The sequence below is a fragment of the Ictalurus punctatus genome, chromosome 25, assembly GCF_001660625.3.
Source record: "Ictalurus punctatus breed USDA103 chromosome 25, Coco_2.0, whole genome shotgun sequence".
Taxonomy (NCBI): Eukaryota; Metazoa; Chordata; class Actinopteri; order Siluriformes; family Ictaluridae; genus Ictalurus; species Ictalurus punctatus.
The window spans coordinates 10548221-10576090 of NC_030440.2; the positions used below are offsets into that span (position 1 = coordinate 10548221).

Sequence of the window (27870 nt, forward strand, 5' to 3'; positions counted from 1 at the left end):
AATATGTTTAGATGCACATCAAGAATATGGCAATATTCGAATTAGTATTGAGGCACGTAAACTCCACAGTCCGATTGCCCGATTCAGATTAAAACAATATTCTGACTCCCACCCCTGGAATATGCCAGTTTTCATTGGAAATTTGTTGCATTATTCACCTTATTCAGAAAATCCACTAAAAGGAGATATATGCACACGCTCAGTCTGCAAGGAATTATGGGTGCTAACAGATGCTTAGCTGTAAACTAGGTATTTAGGAACGGCAACTCAGGAATACATGTCAGATTATATGTGAGATTAATCATATTATAATGCAATATTATAAACTGTGAACTCTTTAAGATGAGCGGTCCGAAGTTTAAAAAAAAAAAAAAAAAAAAAAAAAAAAAAAAAAAAAAACACATACGTTATGAAGAATATGTTAAATAAAAAATTTAAGGGGGAAAAAAAGGTTAAATCAAAAGCTGTTTTGTTGTGAACGTATATTCAGTCGTTATGAACAAAAACTTCTGTCACTAACTTAATTGATTGGACATTAATGTGTAGTTTAGAATATGATTTCTTTTTAATATATGTACACGTAGGCTAAAATCTGATTTAGGTCATAGTTCATAGGATCATAGTTCATAAGCATGTGTAGTCGAAGCTACAACGTCATGGCTGCATTGGTGTGTATTTGGCCAGTGGACTGACTGTCGCAACAGACCTAAACGTGCCAGAGACCGCACACAGGTTTTCAGTGGCTTTAGGGTGAATGTCAAAAGTGTTCATTCATAAACAAAAAGAATGTTTACAAAACCATACATGAACCCGTGAACATACCGAACAGATACCAAAGCCACGTACTAATGTGGATTTTGTGTATTTCCTGTTATGTTTACGCAATTAAATGTATCGTTTGGGTTGTTTGTCTTGAAGGATTAGAGGTAATTTTGAGACGCTCCCTAAAGTCGACGTGTCCTGTGACACGCTGTCAGTCCACTCGAGGACCCGCCTCCTCGCCTATTCCCATTGGCTGAACAGGGCAACGAGTAAACGCACGTCGGCACGAAGTAGTCTCACTGTGACTTCTGTTAAAAACGTGTTTGTTTTGTTTTAAAATTGATGTAGCCTACGTTTTCTGCCAGAATTACACTAAATAAGGCTCGTCTATTCTCTTCACACCGGGTACCTTGTCAGATTTTATTTTTAAATAAAACTACAAAAGGAACAACTACTTCTAATGTCGGATTTTCCCTTCAAAATAATACTCCCATTCTCCCCCCACAAAGTATTTGTAACAAAAATTCCAAAGCACTGTTAAAACTATATCTAACAGTATGCGGTAACAGTAGCCTAAAAACATTGCAACACAATATCATCGCTCCCTAACAATCTCACAGACTTTGTATCCCACTACAGTCTGAAACAGCTAGAGCGCGTAACTAGATATTCAAAAACAATACGTAATCCCATAATGCACCGTTCATCGACTTGCAGCATTACCTCATCCCATAAGGCTTTGCGCGGAGAAGAATCTTCTGGTGGTATGGTAGTCTAGGCAACGCGCCTTATCTGAACACTGTGGAACGCCCCACGAATAGCCTCCAGCCAATAAGAGACTTCAGGCATGACATCATTGGGAGGCCTATTTTTAGTGTGGCAGCGGTAGCAGATAAGGTTGGCCTCCACGCTGGAGGAGTTCAGAGTATACAGACTTCGCCACAGAGAAGCGACCGAGGGACGAGCGGTGCTGAATTCAAAAATAAAAGTTTAGAACCATATGCTTTCCGACAGCCGACGATTCGAAAGCTCATAACAGGGCCAGGTATACTGGTTTATTATATCGTCTTCGAGTGGTTGAGTTCGTTTCGATAACTTTTTTTTATTATTATTATTTATTCCGCGGTAAAGTTTGTTACTGGACGCGGAGTGTAATCAAACAGGACTGAAGTCTGAAGCCGCCTGCTGTTGGTAGGCTCCCTGACACTATTGTACACGTTGTTGTTTTATAAAAATCAGAAGCAGGCTGAAAGAAGACTAGGGTGAATCGGGAGTGTGAGTGAAACAACTGCTTGAGCCAAAAGTTTTTGGTTTGTCTTTCTATGTCTACTAAGATGGAAACTACTTTCTACGACGACTCTCTGAGCGGCGCGTTCTCGCAGCACGACGGCGCCGCGTTCGGATACAACGCCAAGACGCTGAAGCACAGCATGACCCTGAACCTGTCGGACCCGAGCAGCACGCTCAAGCCGCACCTGCGCCCCAAAATAAATGACATTCTCACGTCGCCGGACGTCGGCCTCCTCAAGTTGGCCTCTCCAGAGCTCGAGCGCCTTATTATTCAGTCCAGCAACGGTCTGATCACCACGACTCCCACGCCAACCCAGTTCCTGTGTCCTAAAAATGTCACGGACGAGCAGGAAGGTTTCGCCGAGGGCTTCGTGCGCGCGCTGGCCGAGCTCCACCACCAGCACATGCCGCCCAGCAGCGTCACTACGACCCCTCAAACTACCATCAACAACTCCATGGCGCCCGTGTCGTCGATTGCGGGCGGAGCCGTGTACAGCTCGACCGTGCGCTCGGAACCACCGGTATACGCCGACCTGAGCACGTTTAACCCGCCTATCACCACGGCACCGAGCTTCACCAGCGCCAATCCGGCCATGAGCAGCTACACGACCACGTCTATGCCACCACAGCAGCAGCAGCAGCAGCAGCACACCATGGCCGTGCAACACCCGCGCCTGCAGGCGCTCAAAGAGGAGCCGCAAACTGTGCCCGAGATGCCTGGGGAAACGCCGCCGCTCTCGCCCATCGACATGGAGAGTCAGGAGCGCATCAAGGCCGAGCGCAAGCGCATGCGCAACCGCATCGCCGCTTCCAAGTGCCGCAAGAGGAAGCTGGAGAGAATCTCCCGCCTCGAGGACAAGGTCAAGACGCTGAAGTCGCAAAACTCAGAGCTGGCATCCACCGCCAATATGCTGCGCGAACAGGTCGCCCAGCTCAAACAGAAAGTCATGAACCACGTCAACAGCGGCTGTCAGCTCATGTTGACGCAGCAGCTGCAGACATTCTGAAGAGGGCGAGAGCGGACATAAGGAGTTGTCGCGTAACGGACTGAAAAGGACACGCTAACCAGAAGTGGCAGGCCGGTAATCTCTACTGGCAATAGCCCACCAGGACCGGGAACTGTGTGACCGCGCGCCTTTACGCTTTGGCGCGTAAAAGGATGTCCGGATTGGAGTTGAAAACTCCGCAGACTGCGTCCGCTGGTGACAAACCGGGCAGCACCGGACAGCATGAGAGCCTCGCACTGTTACATGTTTCTTTTTTTCCTAATGACAAAAAGAGACTCAACCTTGCTCACTTTTGACCAAGTTGTGCATGGACCTAAGCTTTACAGGAGCACTCAGTATTAGAAGAGAAAAAGAGAACTGTGATAGGAAACATTGTCGCTTGTACTGGCGAGCCAAAAACAGGAAGTTGCGTCCACTTAAGTCTGAAAAAAAAAAAAACATTTTTTTTGACAAAAGCTGCCTGACTTCTGAGTTGCAATGTACTTTTACTGCTCTTAAACTGAATCAAATTGATGTTGAGTTAGTCGAGCTTCAGCAGTTTCTTTTTCTAAAAAGTTTTTTAATGAGGTTTCACTCATTATGTGTAAATAAAGACAAAGATGAGTACTTAAGTTTACCATTTGTAATAAAAGTACTACATAATTTTTTTTAATGTTTGTTTTCTGGCCTCAACAGAAACTAATCAATATTTATGAACTGTAATAAAAGTATGTTGAAACAAAAACAATGTCTCTTGTCTCTATGGAAATATGCGTGCCAGGGCCAACACAAACATGTTTACCCATGATTTCAGAGCAGCTAGTGCAAGGAACATTCTATACACAGCATGAAAGCATGTATCTCTCCTCTCACAACATATCAACACAAAGTAAATTTTGTTCATTCATTTAGGTATAGTGAATCTACACAATTAATTCCTTAATCTAATGTGGTGTGAATAAAGCCTTCAGCACTACTTGTTAGTCTGACCTGTAGCATTTTTATTTTATTCACATGTAGTTACAGTTTCACAATGTAACTATTGTTAATAAAGTGTTAATACAGGAAAGCCTGACTACAGTCTTGGAGGGCTGGAGTCCATATGTTAGTAATTTCTCTAATACATAATAAACCTGGTAATTAATTGTCTGTGAACAGAGAAATCAGCCAACTGCTGGACTGTAATTGTGCACCACTTAATATTTGTGCCATTTTAGAACACTTACATCCTTCACTGAGTGATTTTATTTGCAAAGCAGTGCCCTAAGCTATTAGCATATTAAAATTAAGTACTTTTACTGCCACTGCATTAGTATATTAGACGTGTCCACGTTTACACTTAGCCATTAAGAGTGCTAGGATGTCATGGTTTGTACACAATAAACATACATTCAGTGAATATCACTGTAAAAACAATAAAATGTATCACTTAATTTAACATCCAGATTAAGTTTATATTTAAATTCATAATTGATTAGTTTTATTTAATAACTGTAGAACAGGTAATAAGCCAGCTTTATAAAGTCGATCAAAAAACTTGGACACAGGTCTAATTTTTATTTCGCACCAGGTGGTTTCTAATCAATGGCGGCTTTGTACCGCTAGAGGGCGCGATCACTCCGTGTTAAATCAGCGCAGATCCACTTCAGGGAAGATTTGTCCATCCCAGACGTACCCTACATCTACCATAAAGAGTGTTTTCGCTATACTAGAACAACCACATCGACCATGTAGAGGCCTGATGATCAGCTGATCAGGTGTTTTAGAGCAGAAAAAAACTATAAAATGTGCAATTCGAATACAATTATATGCATCGAAATGGTCTACAGGAATGTGATTTAATGTGTTCTGGTAAATTAACTTAAACAATTTTATTATTATAGTACAGAATAACGTGTTAGTGTTATGTGGGCAACATAGTCTATTTAAACATTTTCAAGCAATCCACAGAGGTTAAGTTAAAGTTAAAACGGATCAGATAGATAATCTTACTTAATTCCTCCACAAATACTATTGTCAGTGATGTCAATGATGCATTGCTAGGGTTTTGTGTTCAAGATACAACCGGTATATAAAATGTAATTATAAAAAAGTATTATTATTATTATTATTATTATTATTATTATTATTATTATTATTATTTTATATGGACAATGGGCATTATAACAACATGTCCTATGCACAGGAGTGGATGCTGTGTGTGTGTGTGTGTGTGTGTGTGTGTGTGTGTGTGTGTGTGTGTGTGTGTGTGACTTTACGTCTATAATCACAATGAGTCAAATTCCTTGTTTACTCTGTTGTAAAGCACTGTTGTGTTACTGATAAAGGCTAAAACAACAAGTGCAGTCCAGAACTATCCTTTAATATGTGTATTATTCGTTGGTTAAAAGGACAATAAAACTGCCTGTAAAATCCCATTTTATAATTTCTGTGTAGTATTACAAGCTGACAAAAGAAGTGTAGTCTTCCTCATTTCAAATTCATTTCAACAGATGTCATATTGTATGCAATATTTATAACAATTCCATGCAATATTTATGCACTCTTTTCACTGTCCACGCTTGTTAAAAGGGTGACATCATACCGGAAAGCCGTTCCCCACATGACTATATAAGGCGAGATAATGGTCGGAAGTCAACGTCACTAAGCAGCCAGTAGGCGTGTCTTCCGGGAAGTGGAACTCCTCATACAGCCTGAGCTCCGTGCTCCAGTCCTTGGTCACTCTGCTTTTGTTATAATAAATATATCTAGCTAAAGAATTGAACTTTCTTTATTTCCCAAGAATTGTAGTTATATAGCTTAAAAGACTGTCGAAATGTTTTTTAATGCTGTAAAATTTCTCATATCACCTTCGCAAGAATACATACTGTTTACCTAGATAAACACTTAATATATGTCATATAAGGATGATGGTTTAAAATAATTAAACGAATATATAAAACACTGTTGTTCACAGACTTTGATCCTGTGACCATATAATTATTAATTTGAAATAAAAAAAAAAAGATTCCAGCTTAATTTCAAAAGGTTCTATCGTGAGAATAAAAAAAATCATCATAATTAATATGATCAAGTAGTGTGACATTCCTTCAACAATACAGGCTACACAAAGACCTTATTTGAGAAGATTTGCACATATTAATGTGTGTCTAAGTTATATTCATTTATGTGTTCATGTATTTGTCTCAATAATACATGAACACAAACACAACGACAATTAATAGTTATGGTTACAGTAGTCATGTGTCAGATTTCATAGGAGTAGACACCTTAAACAAGCTAAGGATTTAAACACATCAAAAGTATAAATTATTTTCATAAATATGTAGTATGCACAAATAGAACAGTTTTTCAAATAACTACAAGAAGAACTACTATTAAGAAATGGATTCCTGAAGTGGACATTCACCTGCATTTTCCCGATATGTGGTTGCTAAGAGATATTTGAATGCTTGGTGATAACTCAAGCCATTGTAGGCACGCCTACAGTATGTCCAGACCTCTCAAAGGATTTTTGGTGTAGGAGACCTTTCTGGAGCTCTAACCATTGACTGCTGTTTTAGAGTAAGTGCCATGGGTTCAACCAAGTTTACAAATCCATATGCTATTGAAGTAATCCGGACTAGAAGGAAAGAGCTAGTTGGTGGTATCTCCAACACAGAAGACTTACTGGACCTTCTTGTCTCTAATGGAGTCCTTCTACCTGAGAACAGAGTTCTTGTATCCAGCATTGCAGCACAAGAGGAAAAGAACTCCAGAATGCTCAACATCCTGGTGTCACGAGGGGAACGGGCATGTCGCATCTTCTTCTACCCATGCCTGAAGTGTGCTCAACCTGACCTCTACCAGAACATGAAAACCTATGTGGGCCAGCTGAATGAAAACATTAAGGATACACGAAGGCAGCTGATTGGATATCTGCTAGAAAAAGATCGACAATGTCCAATTAAAAAAATTCAGGATACCTCTAGGAACCCTTTGTATGAAGGATCATTGCATAAATCAAAAAAGACAGAGCTGGCTTCTTCTTTGTACGAATTAAAGAAGAGCTCTGCAAAACCCGAAGACTCATCAACTGCAATTTTCAAAGCAGTGTGTACAGGTGACGTGCCCCTATTACAGGAACTAATAAGAGGCATAAATATCAATGACAGAACTGCATCGTCTGGTACCATCCTACACCTTGCTGCAGAACACGGTCAAGTGTCAGTTATAAACTTTTTGCTTTGTCAAGGAGTGAAACTCGATTTAAGGGATCATTTAGGTCGCACTGCCCTCCACAAGGCGTCAGAGATGGGGCACACAGCAGCTGTAGTGGCTCTCATAAGGGCTGGAGCTGACATCTATGCCAAAGACCAAGCCTCAAAAACCCCCCAACATTTAGCAGCACAAAATGGGCATGAAAACACAGTCAGAACGCTGGTGGTGGAGGAAAGAAGAAGCTTCAAGAACCAGACTACATTCCTGCACATGGCTGCAGTAGATGATGACTCTGTGCTGGCAGAAATTTTACTGAGTAATGGTGCCTCAGTAGACACCAGAGATGGCCAAAGGAAGACGGCACTATTCCATGCCATTAGCCGAGGAAATGAGAAGACAGCTGCCGTGCTTCTTCAAGCTGGAGCTCAGGTAGATTATGGAATTATTGAGGCTGCATTCGAACTAAACAGCAAGCCTATGCTGTCACTGCTTCTGATGAACATTAAGACAGCAATGTCTGAAAATGAACTAAAATCTATTCTGTTCAAAGCAGTACAGAGGAACTTGGACATGATTGTGGCTGCTCTTATTGACAGTGGAGTTGATGTTAATGTGTGTAATGACCTGGGTTACACACCACTGCTCCTAGCCATAGAGCTGAGCAATTTGGAGGTCTTTAAAGTGTTAGTTTCAAACAAAGCTCAGCTGGATAAGAGACTACCTAATCAGATGTCTGCTCTTCACCTGGCCATCCAAAGTGGCAGTATGCCAATAACAGAGGTATGTTTATTAATAATTTTGGTAACAAATCCATATTAAAGCATATTTATTCTGTGCAGAGACACTGATCTTGGTAAATAAATTGAAAAAATGGAGGGAAAAAAATATTTGCATGTTTATTCACATTAATATAAAAGCAAATAACTTTTGAGAACTTAAAATAAAATAAGGCATTTAATCAAGTATCACCACTATTTCTTTAAATAACTTCTAAAAATTTCTTCTAGATATTACTAGATATGGGCATGAAGCCCAACATAATTGGCCCCAAAGAGCAGATGCCTCTTCATTTTAGCGCCTTACACAACCAACCTGCACTGATGGCCCTGTTGCTCCACAATGGGGCTCAGATCAATTCAGTAACTCAGGATGGATTCACTGCCCTCCATCTTGCTAGTCAGAGTGGACACAAGGAGTCTGTGGCCCAGCTGTTGGAAGGAAAGGCAGATGTCCATGCACAAGACAGACAGGCTAGGACAGCGCTACACTGGGCAGCTGCTCAAGGTGATGCAGGCATCATAAAACTGCTTCTTCATGCTGGATCCAACACTCACACTGTTGAGAAAGACAAAAAGACTCCATTACACCTGGCTGCGATGGCAGGACATGCTCAGGCCGTTTCAACCCTACTTTCTGCGAAGGCAAACGTGGCAGCCAAAGACATGGATGGCTGTACAGCTCTGCATTATGCCGCTAGGAATGGGCATGTACATGTGGCTGCTGTAATTCTCACATCTGGTAGGAATAAAAATGTGAATGAGAGGAACGTTTGGAGGAGGACACCTCTACATTTGGCTGCAGAACATGGCAAGGAGCTTGTGGTCGGTCTGCTGCTGGAAAGACAAGCCAAGATCAATGCCACTGACAATAATAAAGACACACCGTTACACTGGGCCTGTCGAACAGGGTATCTAGGTACAGTGCAAAAGCTGGTGAACTGGACTCTTGGAGAGAAGGTAAACCTCAAGGCTACTAACAATGTGATGAAAACACCCCTTCAGGTAGCAGAGGCAGAGGGCACCCTAAACCACCAGAACATTGTTGTGCTGCTGAAGAGGAAGATGTTCCTCATAAAATAAAAAATAAAAAGCCCATGTCAGAATGCTTTGATGAAAGAAATCGTGTTGATTAAAAGCTTTTTTTATTATTATTTTGGTTGAAATCTGTTTCATCACATTGTACATTTGCAGAACTATAACCAGGCAGTATAATATAATAAGATACATGTAATGCATGCTTATTTTTTCATCTAAATAAATGCTACATCAACATCTGGTCACTAGGTGTCAGCCAAATGCTGCATTTTTATACAGCCCAATGCAAAGAGGTAAAGCTTCAAAACTACTATTAAGTGCTATACTGGTTTATAGTGGTGATTATTGGAGAGGAATTAATTTACTAAGTAAACTCTACTTAGTAAATCTTACAGACTAATGTACTTATACCAACTGAGTTTTCCTTTTGGGTGGATTGCCTGTTTAAGTAACGTCATTCATATTGAAACTGATACTAAGGTGTGTTCAGGGTGTTCATATATCCTTCCTCTGTAATTGTCGCTTATTCTTTTTAAAGAAATTCTTACCACTTACAGCTACATGGGCACTGTACAAAAGGTACCCGGTTTGGAATCTACAGTGGTGCTTGAAAGTGTGTAGAATTTTCTATATATCTGCATAAATATGACTTATTACAACATCAGATCTTCACACAAGACCTAAAAGTAGACGAAGATAACCCAATTAAACAAATGATATGAAAATATTATAATTGGTCATTTATTTATTGAGAGAATTATCTAATATTATATATCTGTGTGGCAAAAGTATGTGATTCTTTGCTTTCAGTATCTGGTGTGACCTCCTTGTGCAGCAATAACTGCAACTAAGCATTTCCAGTAACTGTTGATCAGTCCTCCAGATCAGCTTGGAGGAATTTTAGCACATTCCTCAGTACAGAACAGCTTCAACTCTGAGATGTTGGTGGGTTTCCTCACATGAACTGCTTACTTCAGGTCCTTCCACAACATTTCCATTAGATTAAGGTCAGGACTTTGACTTTGGCCATTTTGTAATAAACATTAACTTTATTTTTCTTTACCCATTCTTTGGCAGAACAACTTGTGTGTTTAGGCTCGTTGTCTTGCAGCATGACCCACTTTCTCTTGAGATTCAGTTCATGGACAGATATCGTGACATTTTCCTTTAGAATTCACTGATATCATTCAGAATTCATTGTTCCATCAATGATGGCAAGTCATCCTGGCCAAGATGCAGCAAACCATGATACTACCACCACCATGTTTCACAGATAGAATAAGGTTCTTGCGCTGGAATGCAGTGTTTTCCTTTCTCCAAACATAATGCTTCTCATATAAACTAAAATTTCTATTTTGGTCTCATTCATCCACAATTCATTTTTCCAGTAGCCTTCTGGCTTGTTCATGTGATCTTTAGCAAACTGCAGACGACAGCAATGTTATTTTTCGAGAGCAGTTGCTTTCTCCTTGCAACCCTGCCATGCACACCAGTGTTGTTCAGTGTTCTCCTGATGATGGACTCATAAACATCAACATTAGCCAATGTGAGAGAGGCTTTTAATTGCTTAGAAGTTACCTTGGGTTAGTTTGTGACCTCGTGGATTATTACACGTCTTGCTTTTGGAGTGATCTTTGTTGGTCGACCACTCCTGGTGAGGGTAACAATGGTCTTGAATTTCCTCCATTTGTACTAGGGATACACTGATACCGATATCAGTACTCAGGTGTCGGGCCGATACTGTGCTCATGTACTCGTACTCGTACTTGTAAAACTACCCCGATACAACCGCACCGATACCACTTTATGACAACGTGACATAGCCTAACCTCTCATCAGTTGAGCAGGTAGTCGGAAGAGGAACAATGTCAGCACTTTGGAAATATTTTAAGATAAGTGATGGTGATGAAAGTAGAGCAGACTACAAACTATGCTCTGCTAAACTGTCAAGAGGAGGGGTAAAAAATAGCTCATTTAACACAAGCAAATTGACTAAACATCTAAAGAACTGTACAGTAAAACTTGGGATAAGCAATAAGATGGTCTAAATACTGAAGGCAGACAAGCATGAACTTTCTGTTTTTTAATGTTGAAGAAATTAAATCATAAGATATTAAAGAATATTTTCGACATGTGTTTCACCAAAAAAAGGAATTTGCCATCTGCCCCATTCCTATATTTTGCCTAGGGCCCCCAAATCATTAAATCTACCCCTGTACGTACACACACACACACACACACACACACACACACACACACACACACACACATACACACACATACACACACATACACACACAAACACTGATCAGCCATAACAACTAGCCATTAAAACCACCTGCCTAATATTGTGTAGGTCCTCCTTGGCTCCACAAGACCTCGGAAGGTGTGCTGTGGTATCTGGCATCAAGATGTTAGCAGCAGATCCTTTCAGTCCTGTAAGTTGCAAGGTGGGGCCTACATGGATCGAACTTGTTTGTCCAGAACATCCCACAGATGTGCAAAGTAGACACCCCAGTCAACTTGCCAAAAGAAATATATGATCATATTAAATATGAGTTGTTAAAAACTGAGATTGAATATCTTTACCCTAGTTGTCCTCAACTGTAAATGCAAAGTCCCAAAAGCAACGCCTCTTTTTAAAAAAAAAAAAAAAAAAAAAAGCCTTTCCGAATCATATTGTATTTGTTCTTCACTATCTTAAAAAAATATGCAAAGGCAAAGTAGAAAAAAAACAACAACTCTTGAACCTGCTTTGTGAATTTAGTTTCTTTGGTGACCCCTAATTTGAATTATTATTATTATTATTATTATTATTATTATTATTATTATTATCCTGCACAGGAAGCCATATGCACATTTGCACATGTGTTATTTGTGTAATTATTTATATTATTTATTTTGCATTGCGTTGCTTTTGATACAGGGGGGTAACTGTCACAAAGCGGGCGCTAATGCAACCATATAAATGAAGAAGACGAAGAGAAGGAGAAGAAGAAAGACAAGAAGAATAACAACAACATCAACAACAACAACAACCAGAATCCAGACCCTGCTACAGAGCTCGTGATACCCTGATAACAAAGAGGTCACCCGTCTTCAGCTATGCGGCGCGTGACTCACGCTCACTGACGTCACTGCTTTCGGTTTTTGTGCGCGTGTCACGTGATTCTCCATTTCCACCCCACGACGTCTGGAATGGCCAGGAATGAAGAAAAACAGCTTGGAAAATTAAATCGATTATGGCTTCAGAAAGAAAGAGAGGGTAAAACCTGCCTTCCATTCAGATTAGTGGTTTCAGTTTGGAGCGTCGGAATGTTTCTTTCTTTTTCTTTTCTTTTATTTATTGCTAAAACGTGCTTGTGATTGTGTGAGCAGTAGCTACAGTACGTTTAATTGTTTTGATTTGTCTGTTTTTAAATCCAGAAGGTCGCATTAAAGATGTGCACGGCTCTAGACCAAAACTTGTGAGTTATTCATCCAAGCACACTTCTACAACAATTAGCTATTGCTCCTGTTATGTTTTTCTAATTCATATTGCCATTGTTCCTCTAGGCGACGTTAAATTCGGTTGCAGCCGTGAAAAAATGGATACCAAGCATCAAGAAAGAAATTGAATATTACCTGCAGGTATAAACCACATCATACTAAAGTGGTGCACAATGTTTTAAAAACAGGAAGTGCACGTGTGTCTGCTCATAGGAGGTCATATCATTGCTTGTGTTTATATGCGAAGGATTTCGAGTTCATTCATACCGACTGCGGATTCAATATGAACAGTTTATATGTTTCCTAAACTGGACACTCCGTAGGCAATCTTTATTTATATGCACGTTACATGATATTCGAGCCGAATTTATGCGCATGCGTGGAGGGAGCGTTAGGATCAACGTTACCATAGCAACGAGAATTGCGTGAGTCAAGTTAGCGTGAGAGCAATAACACAATACTGATATTGAACGCTATAATGCATTTAATGGGTTTAAAGCCGTATGAATGGGGGGGATAAAGTGAATATACAGTTGAAATATAGTGAGCAGCTTTGATGGTCTGGGCCTATGCATTGTTTATAACAACGTAAAATATCCCCTATTTTGTAAAATGGTCCATATTTCACAGCCAACATAATAGTAGTGTAGTGCCAACACTGAGGAAGCAGTACATGATATTCACTCCTGAAACCATCATGACAGGTAAAGTTGATTATCACTCTCTGAGTTGCTGTTTTCCAATGAATACATTTTTGAGAGCTCAATGCGTAAATATCACAAACTCCGCCAGGCATTTTCAGCAGCATTAATGCTAAATAGTAATGAACTCTAACTTGGTCATTTAATTTCCTCGCCTCAGGACTCCGACTCTGCTATCACAATCAAAAGGTCAAAGCAACAAACATTCACTTTGAGGAAAGTTAAGCGTTGGATGACGATGTCGATTCCGCAGTCCACAACGTGATTGGACAATAATTTAACATGGGTTGTGCTGGTCACTCGTGTGATTTTTTTTTTCCTTTTTCGTACAACATTTATCGGATCATTTAACACAATATGTGTTGAAATAGTAATAACACAAACAGTGTGTAGGATATTAACACATCCTTTCTGAGGGAGGAATAGGCTTCAGGCTCTGCCGTGACCCTGTGTAGGATGATGCGGTACTGAAAATGGATGGACGGATAGATGGGGTTTGGTGTTCTGCAGTTTAAGAGCCACTGAAACATTTGTGGCTAATTACAGACATTTTTTAATATGTAGCTTTTCCCTGGTGGACCTTCTTAAATGCTTTGTTCATGAGCACAGGCAATATGTACAGCACAGGAAATATAGACTAGGTTTTGTCCAAATGTATCCCCCTCTTTATTACACTGTGTATATATTCTGAATGTTTGGCTCTGAGCCAGTGTTACTGAGGTCAGTGTGTGTCCTGGATCTGCCTCAAAATGTTCATTTGATCCTAGTCCAACCTCACAGTTATTTTAAATAGAGAAAAATTTGTAACATGAACTGCATTTTCTTAATGATTTATTCCACAGGGCATGCATCATGACCATAAGGTTAAAATATAGATAGAGCACACTTGAGCAGTTGTCTGTTACGTGTTGGATTTACCAATATACACATAAAATAGACAGATGACAGTGCACACTTTAAAATGATAAATGCATATTTTATGGCTCTATGTGACTATATACATTATAACAACTTCAAAGTAACACTTGTAGTCGTAGCTACTGAGAACTGGTCCACAAGCATTTGTTTATGATATGGGTGAGGCGAGAGGGCAAGCCCAGGAGAGTACACTGAGGTTGGCCTCGGGCTCCTGAGGTGCGGCTCTCCAAAAATTTTACCAATTGATAAACAAAGTCTATGTCCTTGGGATTTTCAGAATGATTTAACAATGAAAACTGTATAATCACTGATATGGTGAAGCTTTGTTTAAGGAGATGTAAACAATCTCAGGTATCAGAGCTTTGTAAGAGTAAGTTTTTTTTTTTTTCCCAACACAAACACTTTCGGTTTGTCTGAGCAATTGCATTTTTTGTCTTATTAACTTCAAGAGAAATAAAAAGAGATTGATGAGGGAAATACTGTTTATAGCCACTATAATGTAGGCAGAAACAAAAACTAACTTGTCTTACTGATGTTCCATGACATTAAATATAACTATAAACAGTTAAAAGGTGGTTCATTGATAAATAAAAATGGCTATTGTACTTCAGGACATCCTGTTACTGGAAATTTTGTGTTATTCCTTAGATACTAATACTCCAATAATTTATTTCCATATAAAATAAATCATAGGCATACTGTGTTGAAAAGTGCTGTATTAGCCAAGCATAATGAGCAAGTTCCTACAAATTCACCAAAGCGATTACTCACATTGAACATTGAGTAGTACAACATTTCATTGAAAATAAAAACATACTGAAAACGGGTTTTTTGTTTGTTTTTGTTTTTGTTTGGGGGGGGTCACCTTAAATGATCACATGCCCTCTCTTCCTTCACCTCGTTCTCTGTTGTACCTGTAGCAGTCCCAGTTGTCCCACTATCCAGAGAGGAAGATAGCAGAGTTCCAGCACCAAATTGAGCAACTGGAAAAGGAGTACAAGGCTTATCTTAAGAAACTGCAGTTTTTAGACCCCAGCTGTAAACACCGTCCGTGGAGCCCCAGAGCGTACACCAAGAGGAGGCCAGACTCTAAAGGCGATCAGTGCATTGGTTCGTCAATGTGATCTATTTGTACTGATGCATATGACATATATAAACTACAGTTTCCCAGAAATTCTAGTTTACATTAAATACAATTTCTCAGTGTGCCATGGTCAGCGTGAACTGTTCTTTTAGACTTCCTAAACATAACAATGTTCTCATACTTTGTTACAGCTAAGAGACTCTGTGCCACTGGTCCTGGTGTTCAAGCCAGTTATCAAGAAAGTTCTGCAACAGCTACCTCAAATAAGCAGGATCTATTTAACTCAACACAGCCAGGTCCTACACACCCCTCTGATCTTCCAGACCAGGATCTTCCACTCTCCTTTGACCACTCAAGGCTGGCAATAGCAGTCGCTGGGTCTCGGGGGACTTCCTCAGGGCAGCAGAATGAAACAAACATCCTGGCACATGTCCTGCATAACAGCCTCCCCAACCTGCACAGCTCAGCTTTAATACGATTTTCAGGACTGCCAGAGAGAAAGGGGGCAAAACCTTCCCCCTGCACTGAAAAAAATGAGGCTAAGACAGAGCACATGTTGGGACTGGGCTGCTACTCGTCTTCCTCAGATGAAGAGAATTAAAGTTTGAAATATTTCTGTGATCTCACTGGTTCATGTTCATGTTCACGTTTGTAAATTTTGTTGTTTCCTTATTCCATTTTGTGCTTTCTAAAAAAAAATTATATTGTATGTAGCTGAAATAAATAGATTTTTAATAAATTACTTGACATGTATTTCACTGTTTTTTAGCATTTTGAGCATTTCAATCACTAAGAGTTTGAAAAATCCAAAATGAGTGTTTTTCTCATTTTGCCAATTTCAGCCATGTTGTTCTTCTCGGACCCGGAATCTATTGAGGTTTTTTGGTATAACTGGTATAAATGGTACAACGTCTCTTCTGGAACACATCACTAATGTAATTGTGTGATTTGGCTTTACCTGAGTGGGTGTTTTTTTAACTTCATTTCAGCAGTTTCACACTGAGACATTGAAGCTCATTACATAATGACCCCACCACAAAAGCTGTTCAACCACATTTGCATCTTACTGGATTATCAGTAAGCAGAGATATGCTGACTCAGAGAGAGAGACGGGTGATGCGTTTGTATGAAGAACACACTTGCTCCACTAATCTGTTCGCTTGTAAGGCGTCCCACGCCAACCCCAAAACCATTCTTCCTTTTTTCTTCAGCAATGGGAACTGCTTAGTGTGCAACACTTCGGGGAAATGAAGCCGTTTTCAGTAGTGAGGCTTTAATAGGACATATGTGGCTTCAGTGACATGTACACTCATGGACAGGGTTTCCCTTACCTGTAAGGGGAGAAATGAAACTTACAAAGCTCTACCTGCATAATACAGCATCTATTGGTGAAGTTTCCTTCATATTACATCATGCGTTTACTCATCTGATCTCATGTTATTACATACATGTACTCTATGCCTAATGCCCCAGTATAGTGATGGGGCACTATACTCTAAAAACAGCACCGTCTTTCAGATGAGATGTTACACCGAGGTCCTGGCTCTCTGTGGTCATTAAAAATCCCAGGACACTTATCGTAAATGAGTATGAGTTATCGCCGGTGTCCTGGTGCAATTCCCCCATTGGCCCTTCTCTATCATGGCCCCTAATGAATTGGCTACATCACTCTCCTCTACACTAATAGCTGAAGTGTGGTGGGCGTTGTGGTGCACTACAGCTGCCGTCACATGATCCAGGTGAATGCTACACACTAGTGGTGGTTGAGGAGACCCCCCCCCCCCCCCCCCCCATACTATGTAAAGCGCTTTGAGTGTCTAAAAAAGTGCTATATATATGGAACTGTAACTAACTAATTCGATGTAATTCCCCAACTTGCTGGAATGTCTGTCATTTATGCAGCCTGCATCAACAGCTGTGTTAAAAATCTTCCATTCTGGTGACATATGATGAGTGAAAAAAAATGAGTGGTAATGACTGATTTATTCAGGGTTGAGGGTTGCAGTGAAGGACAGGAAAAATATAAAACTCTTTGGCACTGTTCAACTTCCGATAATTTTGTGTTGAAAATTAGCAAAGACAAATGAAGGAAAACTCAACCGCCAGACAGACCTCATCTGCTGTGACGAAATCGAGCTGCCAGTTCCAGTAAACTGTGAACGTGTGTGTATGTATGTATGTCTGGAGGATATGCAGCATAAAGGGCGCAGGTTAAAGAGATGCCGCTTTCTTTCTGGTTTAAACCACACCACGAATCTCCACCCCAACACCCACTCTGTTCTCATGCAGACCCCTGAGAATGTAGGATGCAAGACTGCAAACTCATGCACACACACATACACGCAGAATGTTTCATGTGGAAGCTTCTGTTCCTTCGTGGTTGTATGTAGGGTTTGTGAAACTATATTTATTCTGCTACATCATTGTTTACATAATCAATGACACGAAATTTGTGTTTGTATGAGAACACATAGTGTTCATTTAAGTTTGTAGATATGTGTATTTGATTCATAAAAATAACTCCTCACCAAGTGCTCACCTAGACTTCATGTTGTATGTTAGCTTGTTACCCTTTTCATACTGCACATGCTGACTGACAGGATGCTGGTGGTCTTTGGTGCACACACAATGTGGATTTTCTGAAAACTGCTTTCTAGGTCATTCGAAAATAGTATGACATTTGAGTGACCAATGAAACCGCTCTGGCTGTTCTGAAACAACAGCTAATAAAATACTGACTTGGGCATTTTCTAACTGTATATACTGTATTAATCAACAATAATATGGATGGAAGGGAGAAATACTGAAAAGGAGGGAAAAGTGTGAGGTTTTGTTGAAAAATATCACAAATGCAGTAATCATGTGAAAGTGCATGTTTTTTTAATTGTGAAAGATCAACGAACCAATCACATTCACAACAGCCAACTTATACTCTTCTGAACTTGCTAACCTATTGTAGTAACAAAAAAAACATTAACATATATATATTGATACGAATAAGTTATTCAATGATAAAATGATCGTGCCTATTATTAAGGGGAGAGTCACTGCAACACTCAGTATGTTTTCATGGACAGCAATAATCTAATAATTATTGACCTTATTCTGAATAAGACAATATTGTGATTAAGGTGTTTATATAAGTTGCTTTTAGAATATTACTTTCATGTTCCTGTTTTATATGTTATAGAACATATATGGATTAACGGCACACGTCATTACGTCCCCACGCCACGCCGTCCGACGTCCCTCCAGAATTTCACGTATCAATATACAGTTCGTCTTCGTTATGGAACTGTATACAGTTTTGGGTGTTTTTATTTTTTATATTACGAAATCTTCAAGTGCAGTTGATTATTTGTCATGCTATATGTGCTAATAGATGACTGCTTGAAGCCGTGGGCTGCATCCGAAATCGCGTACTTGCCTACGATATAGTAGCTGAGATACGTGTATTTCACCTACTATATACTGTAGTAGGCAAGTACGCAGTTTCGGAGGCAGCTGTGCTCTCGTTTGCCATCAAATGGTTGAGCACTGCCGTGTGTCTACATGTCCTGTGGCAAAATGCGGTGAAAACGCCCACACGACATTAATAGTGTGATTAAGGTGTGTACCTGTCTGTAATGCACTCTACACTAAAACAGGAATACTCCACATGTCTTAATTCCATTTGTCTTTACTTCGAGTATGACTTTAGTCAGATTAAGGTCATCAATAATCGCTGTTTACATGCTTGTTTCTTAATCAGAGTATCGTCTTAATCAGGTTAATATCGGATTAGTGTTGTCCATGTAAAAGTACTGAATGAAACATCACCTAGTCATTACCTTTCTTCATCAATATAAATATGTCAGCCACTTTGTTTGTCACCAACATATTACAGTTTACCAGCCAACTGATAGCATCATTTCAGAGGTGCAGATGAATGAAACTTACATTGGGGTCACTAGAACATGATGTCACCTACTTTTTGCTAACCATGATGTAACCCCCCAACCCCCTTTTTATTTTTTAATAGTGTGTGGCAACAAATTACTAAACTGAGTCTATAAGATAATATTTCAAAGCCCACATATCAGGTAACTCATGGCCACAAATTTCTATTAGTCATTATTACTTATGAAAAATGTTTGTGCAATAAATACTTGCCCTTGGGGGAATTATTTGTGAAAGGAAGAGGCAGAAAATTCACTTTGAGAATTTGCTTAATGTGATGTGAGGTAATGATATTTCCATGTGACAATGCCAGTAACTTCACTATGTCTTTATGTGTCATTACAAGATTGAAGTAATATGTAATATTGTCAATCACCATGGTTAAGTTTCTGTGCTCACAAAGATCTCATAAAATTTTCTTTCAGTGTCTCAATAATTTTACAATACAATTGCCACAATTTAAGTATTTTGTGGCCACCAAATACATCTTTAGATGTCTTGCGGCCTCAATAAAGTAATTAATAGTAATACATCATTAAATAAAAATCAGCAACAATAATATCATGTCACTGGCTCTGTATGTACAGTAATAGTTCCTGATGACAATAATATACGTGTTTTGTAGGATGTATCAGCTGGGCTAATGAACTGTTTTGTCATCATTGTAGATTCCAAACTTTACATTGATTAAACAAGAAAATCAAATGTGTGACAGTTCATTCATAACTTGTTAATGAAATGTCTACCTTCTCATGTGACAGATCTGAGAGGTGACTAATTTGAGATAATACAAGAGGGCTTTTCTTACCATGATGTCACCACCTTCAGCATGCAAAATCTTAAGGGCAGGGCATAAGTTCTGCAAAGACAAATAAGAGAGAATGGAAAGTGTTCAAAGGTGTCTACCATGCAATTTTTTTTTTAAAGGAGGTGCTATATTGTGTCAGACACATACTCGCTCTTTAACCATTCTGACACTCACAGAGAAACAAGCATGCACAGTAAACTCAGGTACACGTACCCTCCAGTGTTCACAGTTGATGCTGCAGGAGGCTTTCCCCCTCAGCATCAGGCTGCAGGCATCGAGCCTCCCCTGGTCCCCTGCTGGACATTACCTCCTGCCCGAGTTCGGGCCAAGACAAGGGGCTGTGGAGGAATGAGTTCTGCAGTATGCCTCCTGATTATGGTCCTTCTGATAGTGTTTGCTGTGCTGGGACTTGGAGCCTATCAGATCATGAAACTGCAGACAGAGCTGCTACATCTGAAACAGGTGAGACCTATCTTCAGCGTGTCTGTCTCTGTGTCTTCCTGCCTGTTTTTTTCCCAGAGACTGTTTGCTTATAAATAGCAATAAGCTCAAATCTATGCAATCACTCTATGCAAAATAGTTTTTGTAAGAAACCCAACTATATGTATTATAACAGATACATAATTACATAATTAAGTAAGAAAATGGTCAACAAAAGTCAAGCCATCTGTGGCTGAACCACTAGTAAAAATATTTAAAACTGTAGATGATAGAGATATACATATACCTGTGTGTGTCAGTAATATATATATATATATATATATATATATATATATATATATATATATATATATATATATATATATATATATATATTACATGAATTATATATTACATAGAACATGTAAAAGTTATTTTATTATTAGTTTCTTTTTCTATTCTATATAGAGAATTGTGCACCAGAAAGAAAGAAACTTTTAAGTTTAAACAAAGAAAAGGTTGAAATGTATATATATTAACATTTGCTTTGTTTAAACTTTAAAGTTTCTTTTTTTCTGCTGCATAGTTCCATATATAGAATTTGACATTTACTGGAGCATTTGCTTAAGATTGTGGTCACCAGTCCAGCAGTACAGGATTTCCTTTACTCAAACCAGCGAGCAGACAGTCTTGCTTTCCTATGAACTCAAACTGAGTGAGCATCAAGTATGCAAGATAGCTTCACATTTATCCATATTGATGCATTATAATTATGTGCAAGTGTATGTTTGTGCATGCCATGTCAGTCAAAAATATCATGCATATATATATATATATATATGATGTGACCTTGATGCATATTACATTTCTCTTATTTTTATGACAGGAAATACGCCCACAATCTGAAGGCAGTACACCACAGAGGCTAGTTGGTAAGTTCAGTCTTCTTTTAGTCTCCCACCTTGTCACGCTTCATCTATATGATATACAAAAACCACCATGCTTACAAAGATAAATATGCTAACATGCAGGATTTCATAACTTTTGCAGGGCACCAAGCAGAAGACATTATGGAGCCCAAGCATACACCAGCTGCACATCTGATAGGTATACAGAGACTCCTAATGTATTTAGTAGAGCCTTCTATATAATTAGACCTTATCCAAATACCAAAGTGTAATCAAAAAGACCAAGAAAACACAATCGGCATATTTGATAGGTAAAAAAGAGCTGAATTACCAGGAGGCATTTAGCAGATTTTCCCTCATCTTGAGAATCCTAGTGTACAGTACAGTACAAACCTGAACAATTGCACCATATCCAAGTAACCAAATCTGCACCAAACTAAATATGTAATGTTAAAACCTCACATTAATAGCAAACCAATCTATTCTATCTCACTGACTTACACAGATATCAATTAGATTCCATATTACACGGGTCTGGACCTAAACCTTGTAGGGCAGTAGATATCCAAGAACGTACTTGATTTCATGTCTAACAACCACCAATAATGTTATCTTTTCCTTTTATGTATTCAGGACAAAAGCAGGACAATAATCTGAAGACCCTGAAGTGGGAATCAAGGCATGGCCGTGCTTTCACAGATGGGATCCTGTACCGCAACGGCGGCTTACAAGTGAATGAGACGGGCCATTACTTTGTCTACTCACGTGTGGAGTTCCAATTAAAAGACTGCAAACCAAGGGACACTCTGATCCACACAGTGTACGTAAAGAGAGGCGAACGGCCGCTAACACTCATGATCGATCATCGAGAAGGTTTCTGCCAAGTCGGAAGCAAGGAATGGTCGACAGTTGGAAGTAACCTTGGCTCCATGCATCAGCTCATGCAATATGATTGGGTGTTTGTCAATGTATCCCAGCCAACCCGGCTCAGCTCTGACCACCAAAGTAACTACTTTGGTCTTTTTAAACTCCCATAAACTGTTCCTCATATGTTTGGCATACCAGTATTCAGAGGAAATGGGAAAAGTGGATTTGAATGGCCAAATTGGCCTTTATGTAGGAAGAAGTTTAGAGGATCATCTAAGAATGTTTGACTGTCCTCTCTATATATAAAATATCAGCCATTTTTATTGTTTACCGAACACTAACATGCTCCTGCATGGAGTGAAGTCGCAGTAGTGTTATTTATTTACAGAAATTTTTATTATGTATGTCTGGGCATGGTCTGAATTGTATATGAATATAAATGATGGTCATATTGACCATAAGAGTCTAATAATATACATTTTGCTTTCATCAATTAGTATTAATTAAATAAATTATTGTTGTTCTTCAGAATTTGTTTAATAAATAAATAAATGTAAAAAATAATTGTGTATACATTGAAAAAATATTAAGAAACTACTATTTTAATCTCCAACCAAAAAGAGTGCATGCAGTTACGATTATGTCACTCAGTTGTTGATGATGATGGCAGGGGAAACAGTGGGCTGGTAATGGGAGAAATAGTGGAAAATATGCTAAGCATTACAATTAACATAGTTTCCAGGTCTGTTTCTATACTGACCATATAATTAACATTTTGTTGCATGAGTCATAACTTGGTTTTTGTGTTTTTTTAACCAATTCAATTATCAAATGTCGAAACATTACTACTTTCAGCAAACAGATGCAACATCTTCAATGTTGCATACTGAGGTTTTAAATGCCCTCTGCAGTGTTGCAGTTTCATTCCTCATCATTTCTGCAAAGACCCTTTTGCTGGCTTCATAGCAAAGCCACAGATACATGTCTAATCTTGTTTTCTATAACACACACACACACACACACACACACACACACACACACACACACACACACACACACACACACACACACACACACACACTGATTTCTGCTTCTGATGCAGAACACTGTCTTTTTCAGTTTCCTTCCTGTGTTATAATTCTGGTTCAGTGGCTGGAGGTAAATTGTGAGTCTGTGAAATTTCATAAATTTGTGAAGCACAATATGCAGTAATCACCTTTTGGTTTCTACTAGGACCATAAGTTTTGTGTGACACATTTTATGTTGTTAAGACTACTGTAGCAAAGTGGAGTAAAAGTAAAGTACTGTGAATATCTGTTATACCACATAAAATAGATTTGGCACTCATGTCTTTTATAAAATACCCTTTAGTGCTTCAGGAGCATTAGTCTTGGGCAATACGGTGGGTGGACTAGGGGTGAACTTTAAATGTACTTATATTCATTTAGAGGAGAATCAATTAATAACTTTCAAAGGAAGAGAAATATTAGATATACAGTGGATATAAAAAGTCTACTGATAAAACTGCACTTTTTTGTGATGTAAAAAGATGAATCAAGTCAGATCATTTAGCACCTTTAATGTGATATAGCAACCAGCAACATTCAAGTGAAAAATAAATAGAAACAGTTTAGAAAAAAAATAGAAAAAAACTTTCTTGGTTGCATAAGTGTGCACACCTTTTTATAATGGGTCATGTGACTGTGCTCAGCATTAACCAATCACACTCAAAATAATTTTTAAACGTATTTATCATACAGCTGTCATCAATAAATAAAGAACAGCTGTTTCTGATTTTCTTGACATCTTCTTCATTTCATCTGACTCCTGATGGTCCACAAAGAGTTAACAAAGCATGCACGGGACCACACTGTTGAAAGTTATTGATCAGCAGAGTGGTATAAAGAAAAATTCCAAAACATTAGATGGTACCATGGAACACTGTGAAGGCCATCATCAACATATAGAGAAAATGCAGCTCCACAGTGACGTCATCAAGAACAGGACAAAGGACAAGATGAAACCCTATCATGGAGGCTGCCCAGAGACCTACAGCAACATTAAAGGAACTGCATGAATATGTGGCAAGTACTGACTACTCTCTGCATGTGACAACAATCTCTTGTATTTTGTAGGGCTGTGGGGTAGGGTGGCTAGACAGATGCCTGTCACATAAAAAAAAAACATCCAAGCCCACCTTAATCACCCCTAACCATTAGCCAAATTGTGTTATGGTCTGATGAGACCTATGGTGAAGCATGAGGGTGGCAGCATCATGTTCTATGGCTGCTTGTCTTACAACTGGAACTGGGGATCTGGTAAAGATAGAGTGAATCATGGATAGTTCCCAATACTGATTTATATTGGCCCAAAATCTGCAGGCCTCTGTTACACCACTGAAGATTGAAGTAAAAATCATCTTCTAGCACTATAACTACCCAAAGCACAAATCTAAGTCAATAAAGGAATGGCTTCAGAAGAAGAAGTTCAAAATTTTGGAATGGTCCAGTCAAAACCCAGATCTAAATCCTATCATAAAAAATTGTGGAATGACTTGAAGGCTATGCACAGGATATTAACTCAATTTGATAGATTGTTTGATAATATTTTTATATATCTTGGGCAATCGTGCTAAGTTGGTAGACTCTAATTCAAACTTCTGAATTACAACCAAAAGGTAATTTAACAAAGTATTAGTTAACGGCTATTTAACAGGCATTGTAAGTTTTTTCTTTTTCCTTTTTTTTTCCCTAAAATGCTTTTAATTATACACACACACACACACACACACACACACACACACACACACACACACACACACATATATATATATATATATATATATATATATATATATATATATATATATATATATATATATATATATATATATATATATGTATGTATGTATGTGTATGTATGTATAATTGACTGTGCAAAACAGTTTCAGCATGTCTTTCATTATGCCTGGCTGAAGATAGCAGCAAACATAATCTACATTTTTCTTTTTCCAATAGGTGGGACTCAAGATACCGCTCGTGTTCCACTAGTGGAAACCACACACACACACACACACACACACACACACACACACACACACACACACACACACACACACACACACACACACACACACACACACACACGCACAGGTGCAAACACCCCCAGAGGAAATGACCATTATGGGCCAAGTATGAACTTAAAGATCACTACTAGTTTGTAGTCAGATGTCTTCGTGCATTCTGGATTAAATCTGTATTACAAATGTGATGCAGGATATAAATGTCAAAAGCAACCACTCTGATATAACAATTTTCTCAGAAATGCAATATCAAAATCTTACCATAGACCATTTGCAAGGATAAAAAGGCTATGAATTACGCCGAAAATTCTTGATTGAATTTCAATTTTACTGTGAGGTGTTGATAAATCAGATTTCAAAATGAACAAGTTTCATAAGAAAGTCAACTATCATACTGGAGTCAATAATTGTGACTAGATTAAAAAAAATACATATATATATTCAACTGGTGTGAATATAATGTGGGGAAAAAATGTGTAAACTGTGTAAAGATGGTTAATCGCTAAAATTAGCATAGTTGTCATTGAGTAGGCTGTATGTTTTGGAACATAGGCAATATTCCAAAAAAAAAAAAAAAAAAAAAAAGGAGATAAATTTATTCCACATTTCTAAGATGTCTGTTGCAGACAAAACAGAAAACATATTTTTACTGGACCTCAGGCAGTTTAACAGACCGATGGGAGAAGTAAATATGATTAGAATAATTAATTCAAAATGATCAACACAAGTGATCTTTTGACATATGAGAGCTGATCATTGGACAGGGATGTTGAATAGCTTTATATAGACATGTTCTTACCATATTTTTTTTAAACACAAAATGTTCTCTTTTTTTAAGTAGAGCAATTCTTTTTCCTGTTTCAAAATTATCTTACAATTTTACAATTAATATTTTGTAATCAAATCAAATCTGGATACTTAGATGGACATTTCAAAATACTTACTTTGTGTTTCTAGAACCATTTCACTATGTGAGCATAATGTGAGCATACAGTATAGTATCAGGTGCTTTTCCTTTTATACAGTCAAATTATGTTGGCAAACATTATAATGATAGGCATTTGATTTTGGTCTCCTCTAACCACAAAAAATTTTACTTCAAATGATGTTTAGTGCAGTTCAGGAGCTGCGATTTGTGAGATGCTTTCAGGAAAGGATCCATTCTTGCAACGCGTCAAAAATCCTGACAGTTTGACAGCTTTAACTGTTGATTTTGAAACTTGACACCCACAAGAATCAACTAAACTTTGCAATTCTAAAACTGTTCTTTGGTTTTTTCCCCCATGGTAATGGATGAGGGGTTTTACGTTTTTGTTATCTCATATAAGGTCATCAATATGTCTTTTAAACACCATTCTTATACCATTCTATCTAAATTAATAACATGCATAACATGAGATATGCATTTAAAATCAGGATAATTAGAGAAATTAAATGAGAGTACATACATCATGTAGAATACATACATCAAGCCATTACTGAAAGCGTTACCATTATGCCAAACCTCATACATTAAAGTTTGTCTATTTTAGTCTAGCTGCATGAGACTAGTTTTTGTTAATATGCATAATGCTCAGTCACAATGTAGAACTGCATACAAAATTTAATAATAAAGTATGCAGTATCTGTCCTGAAGCCCATCCATTGTATATTCACACCTCAAGCCCAGTGTTTCTGGGGTCTGCTCCCTGACCATGATAAAGTGGTTACTGAGGATGAATGAATGAATGAATATCCAGAATAATAATGCCATCAGGCAAAAACATATAATCCTGTGTTAAACAGGTATGTCCTCCCATCTCATACTATATGAATCTGGGTATAATCAGGCTCAAAAGATAAAAATGTTCAGGTGTAGAGTGGGGCTCCAGGATTGGTGCAGAGAGACACTTTTATTTAGGATGTGTTTATTTATGCCTGTATTTTCAAACCTCAAGCTGGGGAAGAGCTACATTACATACTTTTTGTGTCTTCCCTGTTTAAATATAGTCATGACACCACCATCACCTGTAGTTGGTCGAACGGGAAGAATCTGATCATTCAAACAATTCAAGGTGTAGGAATTGTAAATTGAAAGCAAAAACTGAAACTTCAAATTATCATTAAAATATCATCTGAAGCCAACTTTGTATCCAACTTTGCAGCAGCACTGAAAATGGAAAGAGCACATGCCAAACCTTTATTAGTATGCTATTTGCCAGTCAGCAAAATATGGCAGCCATGATGGTTACAATGTATACTGAGCACAGGATCAAATCAGGGATCCTAAAGCTCTACAACAAAACAGAAATAATAATCAGCATCAGAAGTGCAGGTACTGAAAATGGATGGATGAATGGATGGATTTATGGATGGATGAATGGATGAATTTACGGATGGATAGATGGATTTATGGATGGAGTTATGGATGAATGGATGGATGGATTTATGGATGAATGGATGGATGGATTTATGGATGGAGTTATTGATGGATATATGGATAGATGGATGGATATCCAAAATCACAAAGTCAATAGGCATAAAACACAGGCAGGTACAGGCTATGGGTCAGAGATGCAGAATTGAGGCTGCAATCTCATTAAAGCATGTTCCTGAGTCACAC

General features: G+C 38.5%; 4 protein-coding genes across 6 annotated transcripts; all 4 read left to right on the top strand.

The window, feature by feature from the left end:
- The first annotated feature begins 1649 nt into the window (after positions 1 to 1649).
- Positions 1650 to 3786, top strand: jun (Jun proto-oncogene, AP-1 transcription factor subunit). 3 transcript variants are annotated; one of them, XM_017456542.3, is made up of 2 exons: positions 1650 to 1807; positions 2097 to 3786. In XM_017456542.3, the coding sequence occupies exon 2, from the start codon at positions 2097 to 2099 to the stop codon at positions 3057 to 3059; it is 963 nt and encodes a 320-aa protein (XP_017312031.1). In that variant the 5' UTR covers positions 1650 to 1807; the 3' UTR covers positions 3060 to 3786.
- A 2402-nt stretch (positions 3787 to 6188) lies between these two features.
- On the top strand, positions 6189 to 9201 carry caiap (CARD- and ANK-containing Inflammasome Adaptor Protein). The gene is made up of 2 exons (XM_017455373.3): positions 6189 to 8018; positions 8246 to 9201. The coding sequence occupies exons 1-2, from the start codon at positions 6612 to 6614 to the stop codon at positions 9095 to 9097; spliced, it is 2259 nt and encodes a 752-aa protein (XP_017310862.1). The 5' UTR covers positions 6189 to 6611; the 3' UTR covers positions 9098 to 9201.
- A 2974-nt stretch (positions 9202 to 12175) lies between these two features.
- Positions 12176 to 15997, top strand: si:dkey-86e18.1 (uncharacterized protein LOC557342 homolog). The gene is made up of 5 exons (XM_017455374.3): positions 12176 to 12317; positions 12479 to 12519; positions 12608 to 12682; positions 15081 to 15270; positions 15436 to 15997. Exons 1-5 carry the CDS (start codon positions 12251 to 12253, stop codon positions 15843 to 15845), a joined length of 783 nt encoding a protein of 260 aa, XP_017310863.1. The 5' UTR covers positions 12176 to 12250; the 3' UTR covers positions 15846 to 15997.
- A 4106-nt stretch (positions 15998 to 20103) lies between these two features.
- Positions 20104 to 23027, top strand: faslg (Fas ligand (TNF superfamily, member 6)). Its single transcript, XM_017455375.3, has 4 exons — positions 20104 to 20453; positions 21298 to 21343; positions 21462 to 21518; positions 21953 to 23027. The coding sequence occupies exons 1-4, from the start codon at positions 20178 to 20180 to the stop codon at positions 22354 to 22356; spliced, it is 783 nt and encodes a 260-aa protein (XP_017310864.1). The 5' UTR covers positions 20104 to 20177; the 3' UTR covers positions 22357 to 23027.
- The last annotated feature ends 4843 nt before the right edge of the window (positions 23028 to 27870 follow it).

Excerpts from the sequence above, each read along its gene's own strand:
- jun (XM_017456542.3), top strand. The coding sequence starts at position 2,097 with ATGGAAACTACTTTCTACGACGACTCTCTGAGCGGCGCGTTCTCGCAG.
- caiap (XM_017455373.3), top strand. The coding sequence starts at position 6,612 with ATGGGTTCAACCAAGTTTACAAATCCATATGCTATTGAAGTAATCCGG. Across the intron at positions 8,019-8,245 it reads GCAGTATGCCAATAACAGAG|ATATTACTAGATATGGGCAT; the intron begins GTATGTTTATTA and ends AATTTCTTCTAG.
- si:dkey-86e18.1 (XM_017455374.3), top strand. The coding sequence starts at position 12,251 with ATGGCCAGGAATGAAGAAAAACAGCTTGGAAAATTAAATCGATTATGG. Across the intron at positions 12,520-12,607 it reads ACGGCTCTAGACCAAAACTT|GCGACGTTAAATTCGGTTGC; the intron begins GTGAGTTATTCA and ends TTGTTCCTCTAG. Across the intron at positions 15,271-15,435 it reads TAAAGGCGATCAGTGCATTG|CTAAGAGACTCTGTGCCACT; the intron begins GTTCGTCAATGT and ends ACTTTGTTACAG.
- faslg (XM_017455375.3), top strand. The coding sequence starts at position 20,178 with ATGCACAGTAAACTCAGGTACACGTACCCTCCAGTGTTCACAGTTGAT. Across the intron at positions 20,454-21,297 it reads AGCTGCTACATCTGAAACAG|GAAATACGCCCACAATCTGA; the intron begins GTGAGACCTATC and ends TTTTTATGACAG. Across the intron at positions 21,519-21,952 it reads ACCAGCTGCACATCTGATAG|GACAAAAGCAGGACAATAAT; the intron begins GTATACAGAGAC and ends TTATGTATTCAG.